Raw genomic sequence first — 21301 nt, forward strand, 5'->3', positions numbered from 1 at the left:
CTGGGAGGGAAACTTGGGTCTCATCAGCCATCTTGGATCTCCTGTGAGCTCATAGTCCTCAGAACAGTCCTCTCTGCCTGACTTATCTAAACTGGCTGCCTGTCGTATCCCATAAATCTGTGGAGTGATTAAATTGCACAACCTTTCTCCTCTGTTTGGCTAGATCAGTGTTTTAGGAGAAATAATTCACTTTGCTAATTGAGAGTAGTCATCTGAAATATTTGAAGCCACCAGGGCTGAGGCAGGGCAGCCTGTTGAAGTGCTTGTGTGAGATTTGTGGATCTGGGTTCTCTCTGCCTTTGTTTTGCAAGTGTGTGGCAGTGACATGAGTTAGAAATATCTAAGGAAGTTCAAAGGAATACCTTTCATGAGCGCATCTTCTCTCCTGCCGTGTTTGGGCTGCTCAAGAGCATCTTTCTGACTCTACCACCATCTCATCTTCCTCGTTCATTGTGATGCCCTATAAACATCTATCCTGGGTTCCTGCAGCTTGTCTCATTATCTTTTTCATTCATCTTAGATGCAATAAGAGCACAGTAGCTACTGCTATGTCACTTTCCTACCTGTTTTCCCCACCCTGAGATGACCTTGACACCAAGACAGGGGCCAGAGTCTGGTTCTTGTCATGTGGCCCGTGTTTCAGCCACTGTAAGTTGTCATCGCTGTCAGAGTCTCCACCCTCTTTCCCAGTTACATAAGAGGCCACATAATGTCTGCTCCCTCCCAAGCTTTTATTAAACAGAGACAGCCTGGGAAGCCAAGTGGGCAAGAGGTCCATCCCGGAACCACGTCCCCTGGGAGGGTGAGTGGCTGTCTCAGCTCCCTGCCCATGTTGGCAGCTTTAAATACCCGAGGACGACATGTTATGTTTTCAGCCTGAAGGGGCAAAAGAGAAGCAGCCCTTTCAAAATAAGAATTCCCCTGCTGTTTGTTTCATTTTGGAACACAATAAGAACAGACCGAGGACACGACTCCGAGCTGTCAACGCTTCCCCCCCCCCCCCCCGCTTCCACAGCACTTTTTGTTTGCCAGCAGAAAAAAAAAAGTTGCTTCAGTTAAACAAGGGTCTCATGAATAGTTAAAATAATTGTTTAGCTTGGATATAAGGCCTTAGGTAAATAGATAATTGCTTGAGACTACGGGCCAGTAAAAGCAGCACAGCAGGACACCATTCGACCTGTTCCTCAGACCAGTGGCCTCTGCTCCTCCAGGGACCATTGTTACTGAATCATTTCTCTCTTTGCAAGAACATATTGAAGCAATTTAATATCAGAAGGGGCTCCTGAAAGCAGGGAGAAGGACCAAGACCTTTCTATATAAGAACTTATACTGAAAACATTCGTTTTACCCCCATTCAAGCTTTGCTTCAATAAAACCCTCAAGATATGGAATCTTTGGTTTGTATTTAACTTTTCATGTTGAAAATTTTCTGAAATGCATTGTTAGCCAACTTACAGTCATCCTGACTCTTGCCTCATTAGTATTTTTAATAGGATTTTATCCTTATTTTAAAGCAATGATCTACTACACCTAAAGGCCATTGTTAGGTTTATGAGTATCTGCTTCCCAGGCTGTAATTGTAGTTACAGCTAGAATAACCATTTAACAGGATCTTTCAAGTATGGGTTGTGTAGCTTGTTGTTGTTGCTGTTGATTTGTTTGTTTGGGTATCTTTGCTATCAACATGCTTCATTGTTATTTGTCTCTTTTTCTCAAAAGTGGGATTGCATCATAAAAAAATTATCTTAATTAAGAAAGAAAGAAAGAATGGGAAAGTGGCTCAGTTGTTTCTGACTCTTTGCGACCCCAAGGACTATAAAGTCCATGGAATTCTCCAGGCCAAAGAGCTTGTGTAAATTAGTTGCCAGGTCGTTTGAGTTCTGCTGAATAATATTTTTAATAATTGCCTTCCATTTCTTACTTAAAAATAATAGATGTGTTGTTGATCCAGAGCAGGATTTGGTTGTCTTATTCATACAGTCCATTTCCAGTGAAGTGCTATTTGAATAAACACCTATCTGATTGAATCTTGAATTCATCAAGGGCCTGGATTTCCCTGGTATTTAGTTTCCAAGAATCACGATGAGTATATACTTGGTTTATGGGCAAAAATAATCAGAGCATACATTATGCAATAAAAAGTTAATGCTTAACTCTTTATACAAGTTTTTTATCCTGATACTATAGAAGGATGGTTGGTTAAGAACATGGGGTTTAAAACCAGTTCTGAGTTTAAGCACAAACTCTCCACTCACTAGCTCTGGGCACAGACAAAATATCAAATTTACATTGGCCTCAGTTTCCTCATTGGTGAATGGTATAATAATGATATTCATACCTTCTTCGATGAGTTGTTGGGTAGGTGATATGAGACAATGCATGTAAAATGCTCAGCACAGCATAAGTAGCATTAACTGTTATTGTTATTCATTATTTTCAATAACGTTAACATGTTATTTTTCAAGCACTTGATAATTTCCTCACAACAATCCTGTGGTGTGGAAAAATGTTACATAACACAAATTTAAATATTAAAAAATTGGACCTCAAAGTGGCTATTGATTAGCCCAAGGTCACCCAAGATGATGAAATGCTAATCCTCTCAGTAATAGGAGTTCCCTGATCCTAGCTTATCATCCCCTGTTTGCACATTTTGCCACCTGGTGCTGTCTCTTCACAGTTTCTCTAAATCTAAAGTCTTACAGAATAACGGGTCATCTCTGCCTTAGACTTTCAGATGCACAAGTGGAATAAACTCTGGCAGAGGCTTCAAAACCCACAATGATATTAGAAATTTTCTGGGAAAATAATACCGTCAGAACTACAAAAGCAGGAGGAACTCTTTGGTAAAACTGAGAAGAAAATACTAGTGAAGAAGTGAATTCCAATTGATGAGCCTGAAACCCATAGGAAAAGCCCAAAAGGATGACATAGTAGGTAAACAAATCCACAAGCCCAGCCAGCTTTCCACCAAATGAAGACAGTCTCATCTCTGCATAGGTTTTCAAGTGTGTGTCTCTTACTCTCACTCATAAAATATAAATTCATTTAAATGCAGTGCTGAACTTGTCATATCATTTTAAAATGGGGGCCTATGACTTTTTTAACTTTATAAACCAGGTGTGTACACTTCATAGGGATAAAAACCAATGGTACTGAGGAGAGATCTTTGCCTATGAAGCGGAACAACCTAGATTTAAGGACTAACCCTGCTAATTGTAAGCTTAAAGCACCAAAAATTCAGGCACTCAAAGTCAATAGACAAATGGATAAAGAAGATACAGTATATATACACAGTGAAACATTACTCAGTCAATAAAAAGAATGAAATTCTGCCACTGCAACAATGTGGATGGACCTAGAGAATATTGTGCTCAGTGAAATTAGTCAAACAGAAAACCACAAAAACATTTGATATTACTTATATGTGGAATCTAAAAATTAACAAATGAATATATATAGCAAAACAGAAAGACTCACAGATACAGAAAACAAATTAGTGGTTATCAGAGGGGAATAAGAAGAGGAGGGGGCAAGATATGGGTATGTGATTGAGAGAAACAAACTGCTATGTATAAAATAGAGAAGCAACAAGGATATATTGTATAGCAGTGGGAATTATTGTCATCATCCTATAACAAAATTTAAAAGAGTACGATCTATTAAAAACACTGAATCACTATACTATACACCTGAAACTAGTATGATATTGTAAAACAACAATACTTCAATAAAGAATGATGAAGTTTAAAAATAAATAAAGTCAGTCTACTGAATGCCTTTAAGGGGCCTGAGACCTGAGCTGGGACCAGGAGGGTGAAATAGCAGTCCCTTCACCCTCTTTTCTGAGCCTCTGTTTTCTCATCTATAAAGTAAGAGAAATAATAGTAGTTCTGCTTACAAGGCTATTGTGAGGATCCAAAGAGAAAAACAAGAAAATAAATGTACTATAATATCTGTGAAAATGTTTTGTAAAGTCTAAAGAGCTATAAACATAAGATGATGAAGATAACCCAAGGAGAGAAAAACTCTTCATGTTTTGCCAGTGGCTTTCCTATAACTATTGACCATCTACCCCAATGAACTGAGCAAATGCCAGCATTCTCTTCTTTAATGCCAGATTATATTCATTGTATTCATATTTTGAAATGTACTTTTCCATCCTTTCCCTCCTCCTCCCACTTTGCTGTATTCTGTAAACTGTAACATTCTTTAATATCAGTATGGCACTACAACATCAGATTATACAAACCATTAAGTAAAGCATCAATATAAGATTCAAAGCAAGAATTGCCCGAGGGCTCACAGCTTGCAGTTCATAAGCCCATGTATATACAAGGCCCATCTGTGGGGGATATTTTAAACAGTAAGTCACATCAGTTAGAACTGATGGAGATCTCACCTAGGCCCTGGTAAACTCCAGGAGTTAATGAGAGAAGACTGTTCATCCTCTTCACTCATAGGTGGAGGCCCTAGTGCCATCTCATGTCTGGGAAAGAGTGGTTTATGGAAGTGGACCCATTACTCCTGGAACTGAAACCTTCCCCAGTTCAAGTCTTTCGGAAGAATATTGGGTCTCATGTATTTTTACCTCTCCTCTGATTTCATGTTATATGTACTAATTGGTGGATTTGATCTTTATATCTAATCTAGTCAATAGAAGACATTCACTTAGAGTCTGTTAAATACCAGACAGCACACAAAGCACTATGGAGAAATGCAGAACACAAAATATGATCCCAGCTTTGCAGGTGTGTTGCTGCTGCTGCTAAGTCGCTTCAGTCATGTCCAACTCTGTGCGACCCCATAGACGGCAGCCCACCAGGCTCGCCCGTCCCTGGGATTCTCCAGGCAAGAACACTGGAGTGGGTTGCCATTTCCTTCTCCAATGCATGAAAGTGAAAAGTGAAAGTGAAGTTGCTCAGTCATGTCTGACTCTAAGCAACCCCATGGACTGCAGCCCACCAGGCTCCTCCATCCACGGGATTTTCCAGGCAAGAGTACTGGAGTGGGGTAGAAGGAAGTAAAACCAGCATTTATTCGCAGGCAGCAAGTGTCATTTTAGATTCTCCAACCAATGGCACCTTGAAGTGAGGCAACTGAGGCTCAGAGAAATAAAATTTCCAATATCACACAGGTAGCAAGTGTCTGAGCTAAGTTCATCCAAGGTCTACCGTGTTCTAATATTGCTGGAGCTGAAGCTCCAATACTTTGGCCACATGATGTGAAGAGTTGACTCATTGGAAAAGACCCTGATTTGGGGAAAGATTGAAGGCAGGAAAAGGGGACAGCAAAGGATGAGATGGTTAGATAGCATCACTGACTCAATGGACATAAATTCGAGAAAGTCTGAGAGATAGTGAAGGACAGAGGAGCCTGGTGGGCTACAGTCCATGGAGTCACAAAGGGTCAGACGTGACTTAGCGACTGAAAAACAACAAATGAATAAGTGCTAGAAACTTTTAGCACCTGTGAAGGTGGCGCTAGTGGTAAAGGACCTGTCTGCCAGTGCAGGAGATATAAGAGACATGGGTTTGATCCCTGGGTCGAGAAGATCCCCTGGAGGAGGACAGGGCAACCCGTTTCAGTATTCTTGCATGGAGAATCCCATAGGCAAAGAAGCTTGGTGGGCTGCAGTCCAGTCGGTCGCAAAGAGTCGGACACTACTGAAGCGATTTAACACACACTAGAAACTTTACACCGGAGAAGGCGATGACACCCCACTCCAGTACTCTTGCCTGGAAAATCCCATGGATGGAGGAGCCTGGTAGGCTGCAGTCCATGGGGTCGCTACAAATCGGACACGACTGAGTGACTTCACCTTCACTTTTCACTTTCATGCATTGGAGAAGGAAATGGCAACCCACTCCAGTGTTCTTGCCTGGAGAATCCCAGGGAGGGGCGAGCCTGGTGGGCTGCCGTCTATGGGGTCGCACAGAGTCGGACACGACTGAAGCGACTCAGCAGCAGCAGCAGCAGCAGCAGCAGAAACTTTACACATTGAGTGTCTAAAGTACTAGGAGCTCGATGGGCCCTGGCAGATTCTAAGGCAGGTCAAATGATACAACCTGAGAAGCAAAGAAGGTGGATGCCGGTCAGAGAAAAAAAAAAAAAAAACCAGTGCTGGACCAAGAGAAACAGAACTGTGGGTAGTTAAAACTTCTAATTAGAATAAAAGCTCTAATCCCAGCATACTTTTTGTCCTCCATATTAAGATGCTTCATCTTTATGGCGATAGGAAGAGTAAAAAAACTATGGGAACTTTGTAAATTACCAAAATGTTCACAGACCTATCTTCCAGACAGATATAAAGGCACGCTGCTTCACTGGTTAGAATATTGCCAAGTCCATTACGCGCAGCATTCATTAAATATCCCTTTCCTCATAGTGCTCTCTTAAACAAGGTGAATGGAATCGTTTTTCTCCTGATATTTGGTGTTGGTTCCAGTGACATAAGTGGGTAAGAGGATTTGCAGAGGAAAAGTGAATACACTTGGCAACGTTTTCAAACATTTGTTTGGATTTTGTTTTCTAGGAGATGTACGACTGAGGGGTCAGACGGGGGTTCCTGCTGAACGCCGCGGCTCCTACCCATTCATCGACTTCCGCCTCCTTAACAGTGAGTAATCAAGTGTACCTGGAAAGGAACAAACGTTTCCTTAAAAAAAAAAAAAAAATTTTTTTTTCTCACTTCCCTCTGAACTTCAAAACCCTCGGAGGTCTGCCTTCCTTCCTCTGTGTCTCCCCTCCCAATTGCAAATTAACCCTTGGTCTTTAGATTTCCTTCATAGTGAAGTCATTCAGCCCAGCCCTACCTCTCAGAGCCTGGGCGACAGTGGGGTGTCCAATGAAGTCATGTCAGCTTGAAAAATGTAAATCTTCAAAACAGTGAAGCCCTATACAAGGAAATGATTCCTTTCACTATCCAGGACATTCTCTCCACCTTCAGCCAGGACTAGACCAGATGAGATTCTATTTTATTTTAAAAACTCCACAGGGAAACCTATTCTACCACTGCCCTTAGTAACCATCCATTATCTAATTTCCCTTCTTTATCTAATCTAAGTCTCTGAGGTCTGTTCTTGCATTCCTGGTAGAACTCTTCACCATGGCAAAGTCCTTTCAGTCTATACTTGCTGCTTCCTCCATTATGACTACTTAAGAAGTTCATTTATTGCTGCCTTTCCACTTTTATTTTATTCCTCTTTTGGAGATTTGCTCAACCTCCGGTTCATAATTCTCTTAATCTCAGGTTCCTCTGGAAACCCAAACCAGTAACAGCCTCCACTCCAGTTTTCATGTCTTTTATTACAATCATCCTTCACTTGGGACTTGGGAGTAGGGAATGAAGAAAAATGAATATATTTCACAACTTACTCCAAGGTTTTCAGTATTTGGTTCTCATATCACTTCACATCCATAAATTTCAAAGTGCTGGGTTGTACCCACAAAGTATTACTTTTCTTTGGCATAAACAAGTTTAACTCAAGATGTAATTTGATTTATCTTGACCCCTGAAAATTACTAGAAGAAACTGGAACTTGCTATTTCTGATCCTTAGATCCTCCCCAGATCAATGAAGGATGGACAGGAGTGTATTTCTCCTGGCTTGTTCCCCTCCCATATCAGTGTGCAATATCTGTTTTTGCAGTTCTTTCAGAGACACAGAGATTTGGAGTAACTCTTTCATACTAGAGACAACCTCCCTCACCCATTCCCCCAAAACTGCATTTTAGAGGATAGGATCCAAGTCACTAGACTAATGCAATTTTGGTCAATGAGGAGCTCCGACAGTGTCTCTTGTTGCTGTTGTGTCTGACTCTTTGCAACCCTGTGGATTGTAGTCTCCAGGTTCCTCTGTTCATGGGATTTCCCAGCCAAGAATACTAGAGTGGGTTGCCATTTCCTCCTGACCCAGGGATCAAACCCACATCTTCTGCTTTGGCAGGCGGATTCTTTACTGCTGAGCCACCAGGAAAGCCAACAGTGTCTCTTAACCCCTCCTTATAACCCTGGATGGGTTGTTCAGCTACCCATGGAAGTTACCCCCTGAGATAGCCTCTAACCTGTATGGATTTCCAGGTCCCAGGTATATGGCTTCATCAAGGAGTGTGGGGATGAGCAAAGGCCTAATTTACTGTCCCATGTAGACCAGGACCCTCAACAGCACCACATACTGAGGGTTCAGTTCAGTTCAGTCCAGTTCAGTCGCTCAGTCGTGTCCGACTCTTTGTGACCCCATGAATCGCAGCATGCCAGGCCTCCCTGTCCAGCACTAACTCCTAGAGTTCACTCAAACTCATGTCCATTGAGTCAATGATGCCATCCAGCCATCTCATCCTCTGTCATCCCCTTTTCCTCCTGCCCCTAATCCCTCCCAGCATCAGAGTCTTTTCCAATGAGTCAACTCTTCGCATGAGGTGGCCAAAGTACTGGAGTTTCAGCTTGAGCATCATTTCTTCCGATGAACACCCAGGGCTGATCTTCTTTACAATGGACTGGTTGCATCTCCTTGCAGTCCAAGGGACTCTCAGGAGTCTTCTCCAACACCACAGTTCAAAAGCATCAATTCTTCGGCACTCAGCTTTCTTCATAGTCCAACTCTCATATCCATACATGACCACTGGAAAAACCATAGCCTTGACTAGATGGACCTTTGTTAGCAAAGTAATGTCTCTGCTTTTCAATGTGCTATCTAGGTTGGTCATAACTTTTCTTCCAAGGAGTAAGTGTCTTTTAATTTCATGGCTGCAACCACCATCTGCAGTGATTTTGGAGCCCAAAAAAATGAAGTCTGACACTGTTTCCACTGGTTCCCCATCTATTTCCAATGAAGTGATGGGACCAGATGCCATGATCTTCATTTTCTGAATGTTGAGCTTTAAGCCAACTTTTTCAGTCTCCTGTTTCACTTTCATCAAGAGGCTTTTTAGTTCCTCTTCACTTTCTGCCATAAGGGTGGTATCATCTGCATATCTGAGGTTATTGATATTTCTCCCAGCAATCTTGATTCCAGCTTTTGCTTCTTCCAGTCCAGCGTTTCTCATGATGTACTCTGCATAGAAGTTAAATAAGCAGGGTGACAATATACAGCCTTGACGTACTCCTCTTCCTATTTGGAACCAGTCTGTTGTTCCATGTCCAGTTCTAACTGTTGCTCCCTGACCTGCATACAGGTTTCTCAAGAGGCAGGTCAGGTGGTCTGGTATTCCCATCTCTTTCAGAATTTTTTCACAGTTTATTGTGATACACACAGTCAAAGGCTTTGGCATAGTCAGTAGAGCAGAAATAGATGTTTTTCTGGAACTCTCTTGCTTTTTCCATGATCCAGCAGATGTTGGCAATTTGATCTCTGGTTGTTCTGCCTTTTCTAAAACCAGATAGAGGAAGAAAATAACCAAAAAGCCTCTTTTCAGTAGTAAATGTGATGTTATGTCATGGGTTCTAATATACAGGATGAACAAATTAGGAAAATAGGAGACATTTCCCCCTATAATTCCAAGGTTCCAAATGATAAACTCTTTTTAAAAATTTATTTATCCTAGTATTAATGAGCAACATCAACTGCTAATAACGGTTATCTTTGCAGGTGGAACTATGGAATATTTAACTGTCTACATCTTAGGCTTCTGTAACACTTGGATTTTTCAATATATTGTTTTACTTTTTAAGCTGAAAAAATTGGAATGTGGAAAAAATTTCAACAGAAAGTCAATGTAGATATTTCATTGTTATATTGTTCACAATATAATAGATCATCTGTAACCAGGTGCTTTCCTGTCTTCCCTCAGCTGCAGATCTGCCAGGATCTTCCTGGCACCTAGACCCAGTCTTAGCCTCCTCCCCCTGACCCAGGTTGCTCTCTGTTCTCCATCCCCATTTCACCTCGCCTGTTGCTCATGACCTCCCATCCATTGAGTGACAGTGTTGGCCATCCAGCTTATAATTCCCTTTCTCATCTGTTTGCACTCCACTCTGATAACCCTTTCACTCATGCCTCTTTATCAGTAACATATGCTAAGGCAATATTAATTTGCCTTTGCTGTACTTTGTTTTATAAGTTATCTTGATTTTTTTCCTAGATACAAAAAGCCTCATCCCTACATAGACTACAAGATCCTAAATGATATTCTCTTGGTAGTTGTTGACCTTTTAGTAGCTCCTATTGACTTACTGAATAAAGGGTCTCCTCAAAAAGATAATATTAAATAATTATAAATGTCAATCATCCTCTTCATTTAACTGAGCAGCTCAGATAGAACTGAAGACCTCTGAGACTTTTCCTTATTTGTGATACTACCCATTCCATTGCCTAGAATCAGTGACATTATTGCACTCACTCTCCACAGTTTCCTTGGTCTACAACTAAAGCAGCTTGTCACTAAGTAGCAGCAGATGTGGCTATCTGTGTCACATAGAGTCACATAAAATATATGTGTCATATTTCCTACTGCCTTATAGTATACAATCTACTTAATTCTCTTCGATCCCATCCTTGTCCATGTTGTGGTATGCCTGAGTTATTAGTGTCTGCTTTCCACCTAAAGGGAAACATTTTAAATATAACTTTATAAAAAATGTAAAATAAACCCCTAAGAATATTTTGGGACTTCCTCCAAAAACTTTTAGTTTTACCAGCTGATTCCAATTCTACACCATAAGTACCAAATTCAAGTGATTTTTTTAATGTAATTTACCTTAATTTTGAGTCAAATTTTCCAAGAATAGGCACAGACCCATTTTCCTCAAGTGCCTCCAGTTCTGTAAACTCTCCCAAAAATCTCATCTAGGACTTAAAAAAAAAAAAATAGAGGTAAAACTGTATCACCATAACCTCTCTTCCCTGTCTGCATCCCTGCAGCCTTCCTCCTACAAGACTTCATGAGAACCACATGGCTGCCATTCTCTGTCCAGCGTGTCCATGACAGCTTACCCTCCACCACCCACCTCAGCGATGCCTCGAATGGCTGAGACATGCATAAGCAAAAACATGCACTAAATAGTAAGATCCATGTACTTCTCCCATTAGCCACAACCCCAGCCTGTCACAATAGGACAGGAGACGTCAGAACTCATATCTAAAACAACTGCCCTTCAATCAGAACACAGCTTCTAGGTATTAAAACAGAACTAGAACAGAGATGGGCAAACAGTAGCTAATGCACCAAATCTGTGTCACTACCCTGCCTGTTTTGTCAACAAGATTTTACTGGAATACAGCCATGCCCATCCGTTTATATGTTGTCTACAGCTGCTTTCACCCTACAATGGCAGAGCAGTTGTAACAAAGACCATGACCCCTTACAGAAAAAAAAGTTGCCAACCTTTAAATTAGATTTTTTAATTGAGGGAAAGGAGTTTATGATATCTCTATAGATAAATTCAATCCAGCCTATTCTCCTTTGTCAACATTTTTTTCTTTTCATTCCCCAGTGCCATGACTGTAAGAATGGAATCATGTTAACCAAATTTACATGCAGTAGGAGGATAAGCCAAAGTGAAACTATCTTGCTGGGAGTTTCATATCCAGATTTTAAACTCCACAATTATAATTTCTAAATGCACAAATGTTCTTCTTCAAGAGGTGCTCCTTTCCCCATATTCTTTGAGGGTAGAGTACTATGATAATCACGTACCTGTCATCTCTGTATAAGGTGACAATATATACCTGCTTTGCCTGCGATAGCCCTAATTTGTACCTGTTGTCTAGGCATACTTATTTATAATGCTACCTTTCGGATACCATAATATCCAGGCTTGGACAATAAATTACAATGCCAATGGATTATATGGTTTTTCCTACAAAAAGAGAACTCCAAGCCAGCACCCCTCCTATGTTACCTGCAATCTGAGAATAAAGATCAGAAAATTTTCCTCATAAGAAATTCACCCAAATCAATAGATATGTGAGATAAAATTACTTGTTAATAGCCAATTTCATTTCCTGTTTATATTTTATACCAATTAGAAAAGAAGCATCTATATGAATTTCTTGAAGCTACTCTGGATCAGTAGCAGGAAACTGGTTTCAGCACCATCGTGTGGGAATCGGGAATCATAGACTTTTTAAAAGACTCCTCTTTACATCTAAGTATGGAGGGACAGAACGGAATGAGAAAAAGGGTGACAGTGACTTTTATTCCACTTGCGGTTCTAAAACAGAGGACTGAAAGGAAGCAGGAGGGAAAGGAATGTAATTTCTCACATTATCCCCAGGCTGATTTCCAACATACTAATTTCATTTACTGACTTTGTTTGGGGGAAAACAAGAGAGGAGAAAATGTAGAGACGAGTGTTCAGAGAGACAGGTGGCCACAGAGGTGAACGTCGCAGAAGCAATTACAGTTTTATGCAGAGCAGGTGGCTGCTGCGACCCCTGTTGCATCTCTGTCTCCTGGCTTAATATTATCAGGAGCCTGAATAGATAATAACTAGGTGGAGATGTTCCCGTGGCAACCATTTCGGAGCAACACGATGTGATTTCCATGTGGGCTCAGCAAAGGAAGTGACATACGAAGCAAACATGCCCAGTGACTGTGGAGCTGGAGGGGAAGAAGGGGCATCAGCTGGAGGTTTTAGGACACTAGCTATCAGTTGCCACAGAGAACCTGGAGCTCCAGACCTGCCCTGGGGCTGTGCAATAGTAGGTTAATTGGCTAATTGGCTTGTCCTGTCAGTTAGTTTGTTAATCTTGATATTTAAAGTTATATTCCTCTAGACCTGCCTCTCCACACAGGGCAATTTTAGCTGTATAAGCATGAGGTAATTTTAGCAGAGCTACCAAAATATTTTTCTTTGATTATAATTTCCAAAATAGAATATTTGCAAACATGTTACTATTAACCTTTATAAGTGACCCAGAGACCCAAATGCTTTATCAAAATCTTCCATCTAAACATATTACACCCTGCAGAAATATAAAATACATTCACATAAGGACCATCAACCAAAAGCCACCCTGCATTTTACAAATCTGGTGCTAAATGATATCCCCATCTAAAAAAGGGGGGGTCAGTTTGATTATAAACTCCATTTTCTAAGAGAGATTTCCTAGCAGATGGTGACAACCTTTCAGTAAACTTATGAAAGATAACTTTTTTCCCTTTTTTTTTTGTTTTGTTTTTTAACTTGAATCTGCCTGCAATGCAGGAATACTGGGTTCCATCCCTGGTTTGGGAAGATCCCCTGGAAGAGGGCAGGACAACCCACTCCAGTATTCTTCCCTGGAGAATCCCACAGACAGAGGAGCCTGGCAAGCCACAGACCATGGGGTCGCAAAGAGTGAGACACGACTGAGCGACTAAGCAGAGCACAGCACATGGTTGAGTTACAATGTGTTAGTTTCAGGTGTACAGCGCAGCAACTCAGCTATATATATTTTTTCCTTCAGCTTCTCTACCCTCAGAGGTTGTTACAAAATGAGTATAGTTCCCTGTGCTATACAGAAGGTTCTTGTTGGAGATCTCTATATATGCATACCTGCTCAGTTGCGTCCAACTCTTTGCAACCCTATACACTATAGCCTGCCAGTCTCTTCTGTCCATGGAATTTTCCAGGCAAGAATACTGGAGCAGGTTGCCATTTCCTCCTCCAGGGGATCTTCCGGACCCAAGGATGGAACCCATGTCTCTTATGTCTCCTGCATTGGTGTGCAGATTCTTTACCCATGAATCCCATGAACGGAGGAGCCTGGTGGGGTACAGTCCATGGGGTCACAAAGAGTCAGACACGACTAAGGAGCTAAGCACACACACACATAGTGATTTTAACCAACAATACTGTATTATATACTTCAATATTGCCAAGAGACTAGGTCTTAACTCATCACCACAAAAAAAGAAATGATACCTAGGTGAAGGAATAGAGGTGTTAGCTATCACTGTGGTAGTAATCATATTGTAACATATAAAGGTATCAGATCAGCATGTTGTACACCTTAAACTTACACAATGCTCTATGCTGTTATGTCTCAATTTTCTAAAAATAACAGAAAAATTTAAAAACCAAAAAATAGGAACTTCCCTGGCAGTCCAGTGGTTAAAACTCCATGCTTCCACTGCAAGGGGCACAGGTTCGATCCCTGATCAGGAAACAGTCATTCCAAATGCCACATGGCAGCCAAAAAAATTAAAAACAGAAAATAAAATAGAAACATTCTTTTAAAAAGTGTTACTGTGATTTGAAAGAAGTCATGCTCAGAGCATGATATCCCACCAGTCCCAAACCCCAGCCCCAAGCTCTCCAAACAGAGTAGGAAGGCGCTAGTTGGGACCAATTCAGACTTTTCCAATGCCAAGGTAACGCCCCACAATTTCAAAGTTCAATATTTGCCTTCCTCTGGAAGAAAGGCAAGGCACTGGTTGCGGTTGTGGTGCCTGCTGACTCACCTGGAACATACTCCACGAGGGACACTCAGGGTTTCTGGCTGCAGACTCCTAGCACTTCAGATGCGGAAGGGCCAGACACATAAGATGGTTAGCCACCGAAATGCCAACTGCATCTCAGAAGACAGAGTTGATGGTGTCCGCCTTGTTTCCCTCGTTCCCTGTCACTCTTCATCACTGGCCATCAGTAGATTGCCTCCTAGGGTAAGCAGTGTGCCAGGCACCAAAGATACGAAGATGCAGGAGACATAGCCACTGGCTTCAGAGAATTTACAGAGACATAAAAGTGAAAGTGAAAGTCGCTCAGTCGTGTTTGACTCTTTGCGACACCATGGACTACGTGGAATTCTCCAGGCCAGAATACCGGAGTGGGTAGCATTTCCCTTCTCCAGGAGATCTTCCCGACCCAGGCAGTCCGATTTTTACCAACTGAGCTATCAAGGAAGTCCTTTTACAGAGACATAAGCAAGTACATTTTGATATGATATAATACATCTAATAATAATACATGAGTATAGAATAAAAGTGAGCTTCCCAGGTGGCTTAGTGGTAAAGAATCTGCCTGCCAATGCAGGAGACTCAAGAGACAAGGATTCGATCCTTGGGTCGGGAAGGTCCCCTAGAGAAGGAAATGGCAACTCACTCCAGTATTCTTGCCTGGAAAATCCCATGGACAATGGAGCCTGGAGGGCTACAGTCCACGGGGTTGCAAAAAGTTGGACACGACTGACGTGTAAACAAGATTTTGAGGAGAGAGGAATAAACTTTGGGGAAGTGAGAGAAAGGAAGAATCAACTCTGTTTGGGGAAATGAGAGAAGGCTTTCTGGAGGATCTAGAACCTGAGTAACTCTGAAGCCATAATGATGTGAAGGAAGGCTACACACAGAGGCCAGGGTTTAGGGCTTCAGGACCTAAGGAACCAGGAAAGAGTCATCACCCAGTCTACTCAACTGGATGTACATGTTATTGGAGGATGAGGTATTTAAGGAGGATCCATGCATTATCCCTGACTGTCTGGGGAAAGCTGTATTCAAAAAGAAACACTTTTCACCATCTAAAGCCAGAACTGAAAATAGCCCTTGCCTTCTATTAACCTGGCCAACATCATTTAACAAATTTATTTTTTATCTGAGTGATAAAAAACAGAAAATTGAATCCATGAGCCCAGTGTTTCCTCTGGGCTATTATCCATTCATTCAGCAAACACTCATTTTACGCCAATCAGGCCATGAGGCCAGGGTGCCCTGAACCATACCAGTAACCAGAGGGCTGAAACCACCTTTTACATGATGGCTAGCTCCTGTCTCAGATGACAATGGACCAAAGTCTGCCAGATTCATTGAACACAGATATTTTAATAATTCCTTTCTAGCCCACAGGGACTGTGGGGTGGCAGGGTGGCACCTAGAGTATCTATCCCTGGGCTGAAGATTCTGAGTGTTTAAAAGAAACCTTTAGATATCCATTTACCCTCAAAGACCCAACAACATTACTAGATGGCTAAGACAAATACACATTAAGCCAAAGACCATACAAGGCCATAAATGAATTAGTTCTCAAATAATTGACATGGACAGCAAATCAAAGACAAGAGAAGGCAAAGATTACTGATGTGCCCTGAGCAGGAGAAGAGGGCTTTATGGTCTTGTGCTGATATCTAAAAGATAAGGTGGAGTGTTGGCTGGTTCAGAAATTGCCAATTTCTGGTGAAACTAGACTGACACATGGGAGACATTAAGTCATTGAGTAGGAAGAAGGGCCCAAAAGTAGTAAAGTGTGTTGACTAGAGAGAAAATGGAGAGGCTTGGAATGCCAAGATAAAGAATTTGAACTTGATTCATTAAGGAAAGAGAATTGCTGGAGAATTGTAAGAAAAATGTGGATAAAACAGTGTTTCAGGAAATTGACTCACATCCATGTATTAGGAGGAACAGTCCCAGTGAATCAAAAGAAATATAGTCAGGTGGCAAACAATGATGGCAGTAGAAATGAAGGTATAAATCCAGAGATGACATGGAGAAAAGGAGATAAAACATGCTGATACTGAAGACCAGGCCTTCCAGGGATTGGTCTGGTCATCTGAAACACCAGAGGTGAAGTCATTGGTGAGGAAAGTGGACAGTGATGGGGGAAAGATGGTGAGCTCAGTTGGGACACATTGTTTGCAGAATAGTCCAAGTGAAAATATTCGATGCAAAGCTGGAAATAAGGGCCTGCAGAGCAGGGGAGAGAGGCCTGTCTTGGACGCTCCACTTGGGAATCACATCCCTCCACGAGACATATGGCCAGAACAGGTATCATAAAATCAACTACTTTGTTCAGATGCTCCTAGAGTGTCAATTTATAATATTCTTGATTTAGCAAAGCATAAGACGGTGGATGATAAAGCCCACAAGGAAGGAAGTTTCACCAGCAATTTTTTTTTTCCTCTGTGAGAAACAATTTAGACACCTCAGTTCAGATACCTGCCCCCTATTCCTCCCTCCCCTCAAGGATTCTATTTTGTACAAACGTGGCTCCTTGTGTCAGAGCCCAGAGGGTTTGCTAACTCACCTGAAAAGAGCACAGAGAAATGGTAATTTTCTACTGCAGCATTTCCTTGAGTAAAACCCTAACCCACCAGGAGTATTTCTGGCGTAAAGTGGCGTCTTTGGATTTCTGGAGACAGTAAAATATAGAGGGAAGTAGGAGCAAGTCAAGTTTCTTTTGACTGAAGTTTCCCTCTGAGTCACTGAGCTAGAATGACTTGTTTGTTAATAACATTAAATTCAACCTCCTACCCAGAAGCAGGCACAGGCGATCTCTTGTGACTTCATTAGTAAACAAAATGAGGGGTTATGTCCTCTGATTACCAGTCTACCCTCGGAGTTTCAGAAGCTCGGAAAGACTCAGCATGTTCCCCATTGAACTACATATATGGGAAAATAGAGTGTTTCCATACTTAAAATCTTTTGTTTCCAAACTGAGATCTCAGGGTTAACACACAAGATCAAGATCTTGTTTTCTTTCTAACTAGCAAACTAAATTGCCTTGGGGCACCTGGGTGGTTTGTTACTGATAAGTAACCTTAGCAGAGAGGGCAGTGAAACCCATGCCTGAGAAAAGTGGCAGCAATTACAAAGGAAAGTCCCAGGGGAAGGTGCCCAGTGTCACTGCACCTAACAACGGCCACCACAACAACATTAACCTGGGAGGTGCTTAATCCCCGGCCCAGGAAGCAGGCAGCTGGCTCTGGAGCCATCTCATGCAAGGTTCCCCAAGGCTGCAGTCTCCCCAAGGTCGAGAAGCACAGGAGGGCTGCTGTGAGCATAGAAATAAGAGGTCTTCACACTCTTGCAGGCTGCTTCTTTGTAGGGTCTACTGTGGCTGCCCGCCAGAGCCCCATGCACACTGAACCATGGTCAACAGGAGAGACTGATGGAAAGACAATGAACTTTCAAGTCAGACCCGAGTTTAAATCTTACATCTCTTGTGAGCCTGGGAGAGGTACCCAAACTACTTAATGTCCACACAGGTGGAAGGACATTGTAACACTAGCTTCACTGGGACGAGGTGAGAGGTACATGAAATCAATGTGTCCAGCAGCCCACCTGGCTCCTAGTAGGTCCGCTGTAAATGTAGTCAGAGTTTGGATCTGTCTACTGCCTCTGCCGAGTGCACCCCTATACCCGGGCACCTCCTCTCCTAGGAGACATCTACATTTGTCCCTCGCGACCACAGATGATTGGTTTCAGGAACCCCACACACGTGGATACCAAAATCAGCGAATGCTCAAATCCCTTACAATATCCACCCTCCTTATCCATGAATGCAGAACCCATGGATGTGGAACCCAAGGATATGGAACCCACGGATAGGGAGAGGGGGTCTGTATTCACTGCTCAAGCCCTCATGAAGTATTATGATCTTTATGAAGACTATTTTGGCCCTCCTAAGAAGCTAATTATTCCTACTTCTGTGCTCCCACCATATCTTCAAGAAAGTATCCATCACACTGTAACTGCAAACACCTTGAACCTGAATCTCCAGATAGTATATTCTCAAAACAAGCTGAGGTGATCTGGTGCAGCAAACCTGGTCCTTCCATGGGTATCTGGAAACCACTGACTTAGGTCAGTTATACCACACACATATCAAATGATAATATCATCAACAATAATAATAGCTAAGATGCGTGGAACCTTTAGGTTCTAGATACTGTTTTACATGCTTTGCACAGGTTGACTCATTTAATCCCCACAAGATCCCTATGAAGTAGGCGCTACTGTTTAAAATGAGGAAAAAGTGAAAATGAAAGTGTTAGTCACTCAGTTGTGTCCGACTCTTTGCAATCCTGTGGACTGTAGCCCACCAGGCTCCTCTGTCCACAGAATTCTTCAGGCAAGCATACTGAAGTGGTAGCCATTCCCTTCTCCAGGGGATTTTCCCAACCCGGGTCTTCTGCATTGCAGGCAGATTCTTTACCATCTGAGCTACCAGGAAACTGAAGATCAAAGAGGAGAAACAGGTCTCCCAGGAAATAACTTGTTAGCCAAAATTCAAACCTCAAAAATACAATGCCAGAGCACAAGTTCTTTATCATACTGAACTATAATTCTTCTTTATATATAATGAATTTTAATATTCAAAGGCAGTTGTGTATGCCAGATAGTACTTTTAAGTGTCAATTACGATATTAAATATTTTTCTTACATTATAATCATTATTTTCTTTTTTATAATACGTTTAAACCATTCCCTTTTTGTTATGAAACTGCTTTAGTATCATTGAACAAATGTTTCTATAACTTAACCAGAAATTTGTATTTATACACCTAAGTAGCTTTGCAACTATTCAACTGTTTTTCAATATTCCTACTGTTCTGGCAGATGGTGCTGAGTGACAAATGGCTCAGTTCATCACCTGACCTTGTGTGCTTTGATAAGAAAGAGAAGGGTGTGGTGGTGACAGCTGAGGACACTTGTCAACTGTCCCCAAGAAGGAAATGGAATCACTATTGTGACAAATTTAAGTCAGATTTGAGGCTGCCACCGGTTGCTTTAATTTTTCTCAAGGGGGAGTTGGTTATTTCCTGTCATGCAAACTGCATCATTGAAAGACAGTTTCTGAAAATGCTTATAATACCCTAAGTAAGAAGAAGCAGGATGCAAATTGCATATCTTATAAGAAGGTCTCAGTTGTGTTTTTAAAAACACACCAGAATTTTAATAGGGATTATTTCTAGACGATTATTATTTTCCTTTTTCTGTTGTTATGTCACAAGCATGTATTCCTTTCATATTCGGGGGAAAAAAAATTATTAAAAAGAAAAAAAAATGTTGACCAGAAATAGAGCATGTATCTTTTTTTCCTAAATAAAGTACTATCAGGATGCAGAAAATGAAGTGGCTCCCGTCGTGGTCTAGAAAACATTATTTGCTAGGCTTCCTTGGAAATCTGATTGGAAGTTGTGAGATTGGGTGATTATGGAAGCCATGTGTGGTACTTTGCAATGATGGCTTGTCCTTTAAAAAGGAAGTTTATTCCAAAGAACATGAAACCAAACTTCGAATTCACATTTAAATAGCACTTTGCATATATAAGCTTTTAAATGAAGGCACTCGAGAGATCTTTCAGCCCCTTTTCTCAGTTTTACAAGCAAAAAGCCAGCAGACAAAAAAAGAGAGGCCCAGTGACTCATTCCATGATAATCAAAGAGTTAAGATCCAGGATTCAGGCCTTTTGACATTGTTTTTCCATGCAGTCACACAGACTTTGCTTATTTAAACATTCCCTTAAAGATATAAAACAAATTTTACCACTTGCAATGAGACAAAAAATTAAAGCTTCCCCCTGAAGGTAGTGGGACCCAGCTGCCTTGGTTTGGGTTCTAGCAGTAGCAACTGCCCAGACCTCTCTGTTCTCCAACTTCCTGGGCTGGAAAAGGATTGAAGAGCGCAGACCTCATAGGGTTATTGTGAAAGGTAATGAGTAAATGTGTGTAAAGCACTCACACAGTACCCATCATAGGACAGACCCTCAATAAAAGTAGGCTTTTATTATTGCTGTTATTCATATTCCTATTTCTCTGTGACCACATGTAGAAATGCTTGAGAAGAATCTGTAATACATAAACACATTGATTTATATTGAAGAGAGTGATTTATTAACCCTTTACAGTTTTTCATTCTTTTACATATTTGTTCTTTTTTCTAATTGCAATTTCTTTAATTTCTAATCATTTTTTTTAATTATTGGAGACCATTTCGGGGGGCAGGCTGTGCTAGGCGGCATTCACTTTTTCATTCTTTCAGCAAATATTTATTGAGCTCCCCCTGCAATGTCAGACCCATCTCTTTCCCAAGTATTGTTGTAAATAAAGTGGTAGAGAGAAAATGGTAGCTGGAAACATGGGATTGGACGTTTCTTTTGTTTTGTTTTTGCAAGACATTTAAGCATGATGAAATTATGGTGAGAATGATCTGGTTGAGAAAGAACCATGGAATATATGAGAGAGAAAGGTCCTAACTGGGAGTTGTTGAGGAGGGGGAGTTTTCCCTTCTATCCCTCTTGACTTTTTGTGGCTGGACTAATAATAACATAGACATAAGACAGATGAACAGGAGAAAAAGAAACAAGTTTTAATTCATGGGCTTGCTGGACTATTAAAAATGGAACCAGTGAAGTGGCCAAAGAAAGCTACTCTTATACTTTTTATACAAAATATATCTGTGAGGAATTGACAGGGTGAAGAAAGTTAGGTTTGAGGTGCCCAGTTAGGTGAAGAATGTAAACAGAGTTTGGGCTTGTAAACTAAGGAAGAACCAAGGTTTACTCATGCAGGTTTCTCAGCCCAAATTCCCAGTCTCCGATGATAAGTGTAGGGACTTCCCTGGTGGCTCAGATGGTAAAGCGTCTACCTACAATGCGGGAGACC

At 41.4% G+C, this 21301-nt stretch overlaps 1 protein-coding gene across 5 annotated transcripts in view; it reads left to right on the forward strand.

The window, feature by feature from the left end:
* Window positions 1-21301, forward strand: part of PDE7B (phosphodiesterase 7B) — a 355914-nt gene that overhangs the window by 260441 nt on the left and 74172 nt on the right. For all 5 annotated transcript variants that reach the window (XM_069598496.1, XM_069598499.1, XM_069598498.1 and 2 more), the window contains one exon: window positions 6536-6619. In XM_069598496.1, coding sequence (XP_069454597.1) covers window positions 6536-6619 — 84 coding nt within the window. The remainder of the gene's footprint in view (window positions 1-6535; window positions 6620-21301) is intronic.

The sequence above is a fragment of the Ovis canadensis genome, chromosome 8 (assembly GCF_042477335.2).
Source record: "Ovis canadensis isolate MfBH-ARS-UI-01 breed Bighorn chromosome 8, ARS-UI_OviCan_v2, whole genome shotgun sequence".
Taxonomy (NCBI): domain Eukaryota; kingdom Metazoa; phylum Chordata; class Mammalia; order Artiodactyla; family Bovidae; genus Ovis; species Ovis canadensis.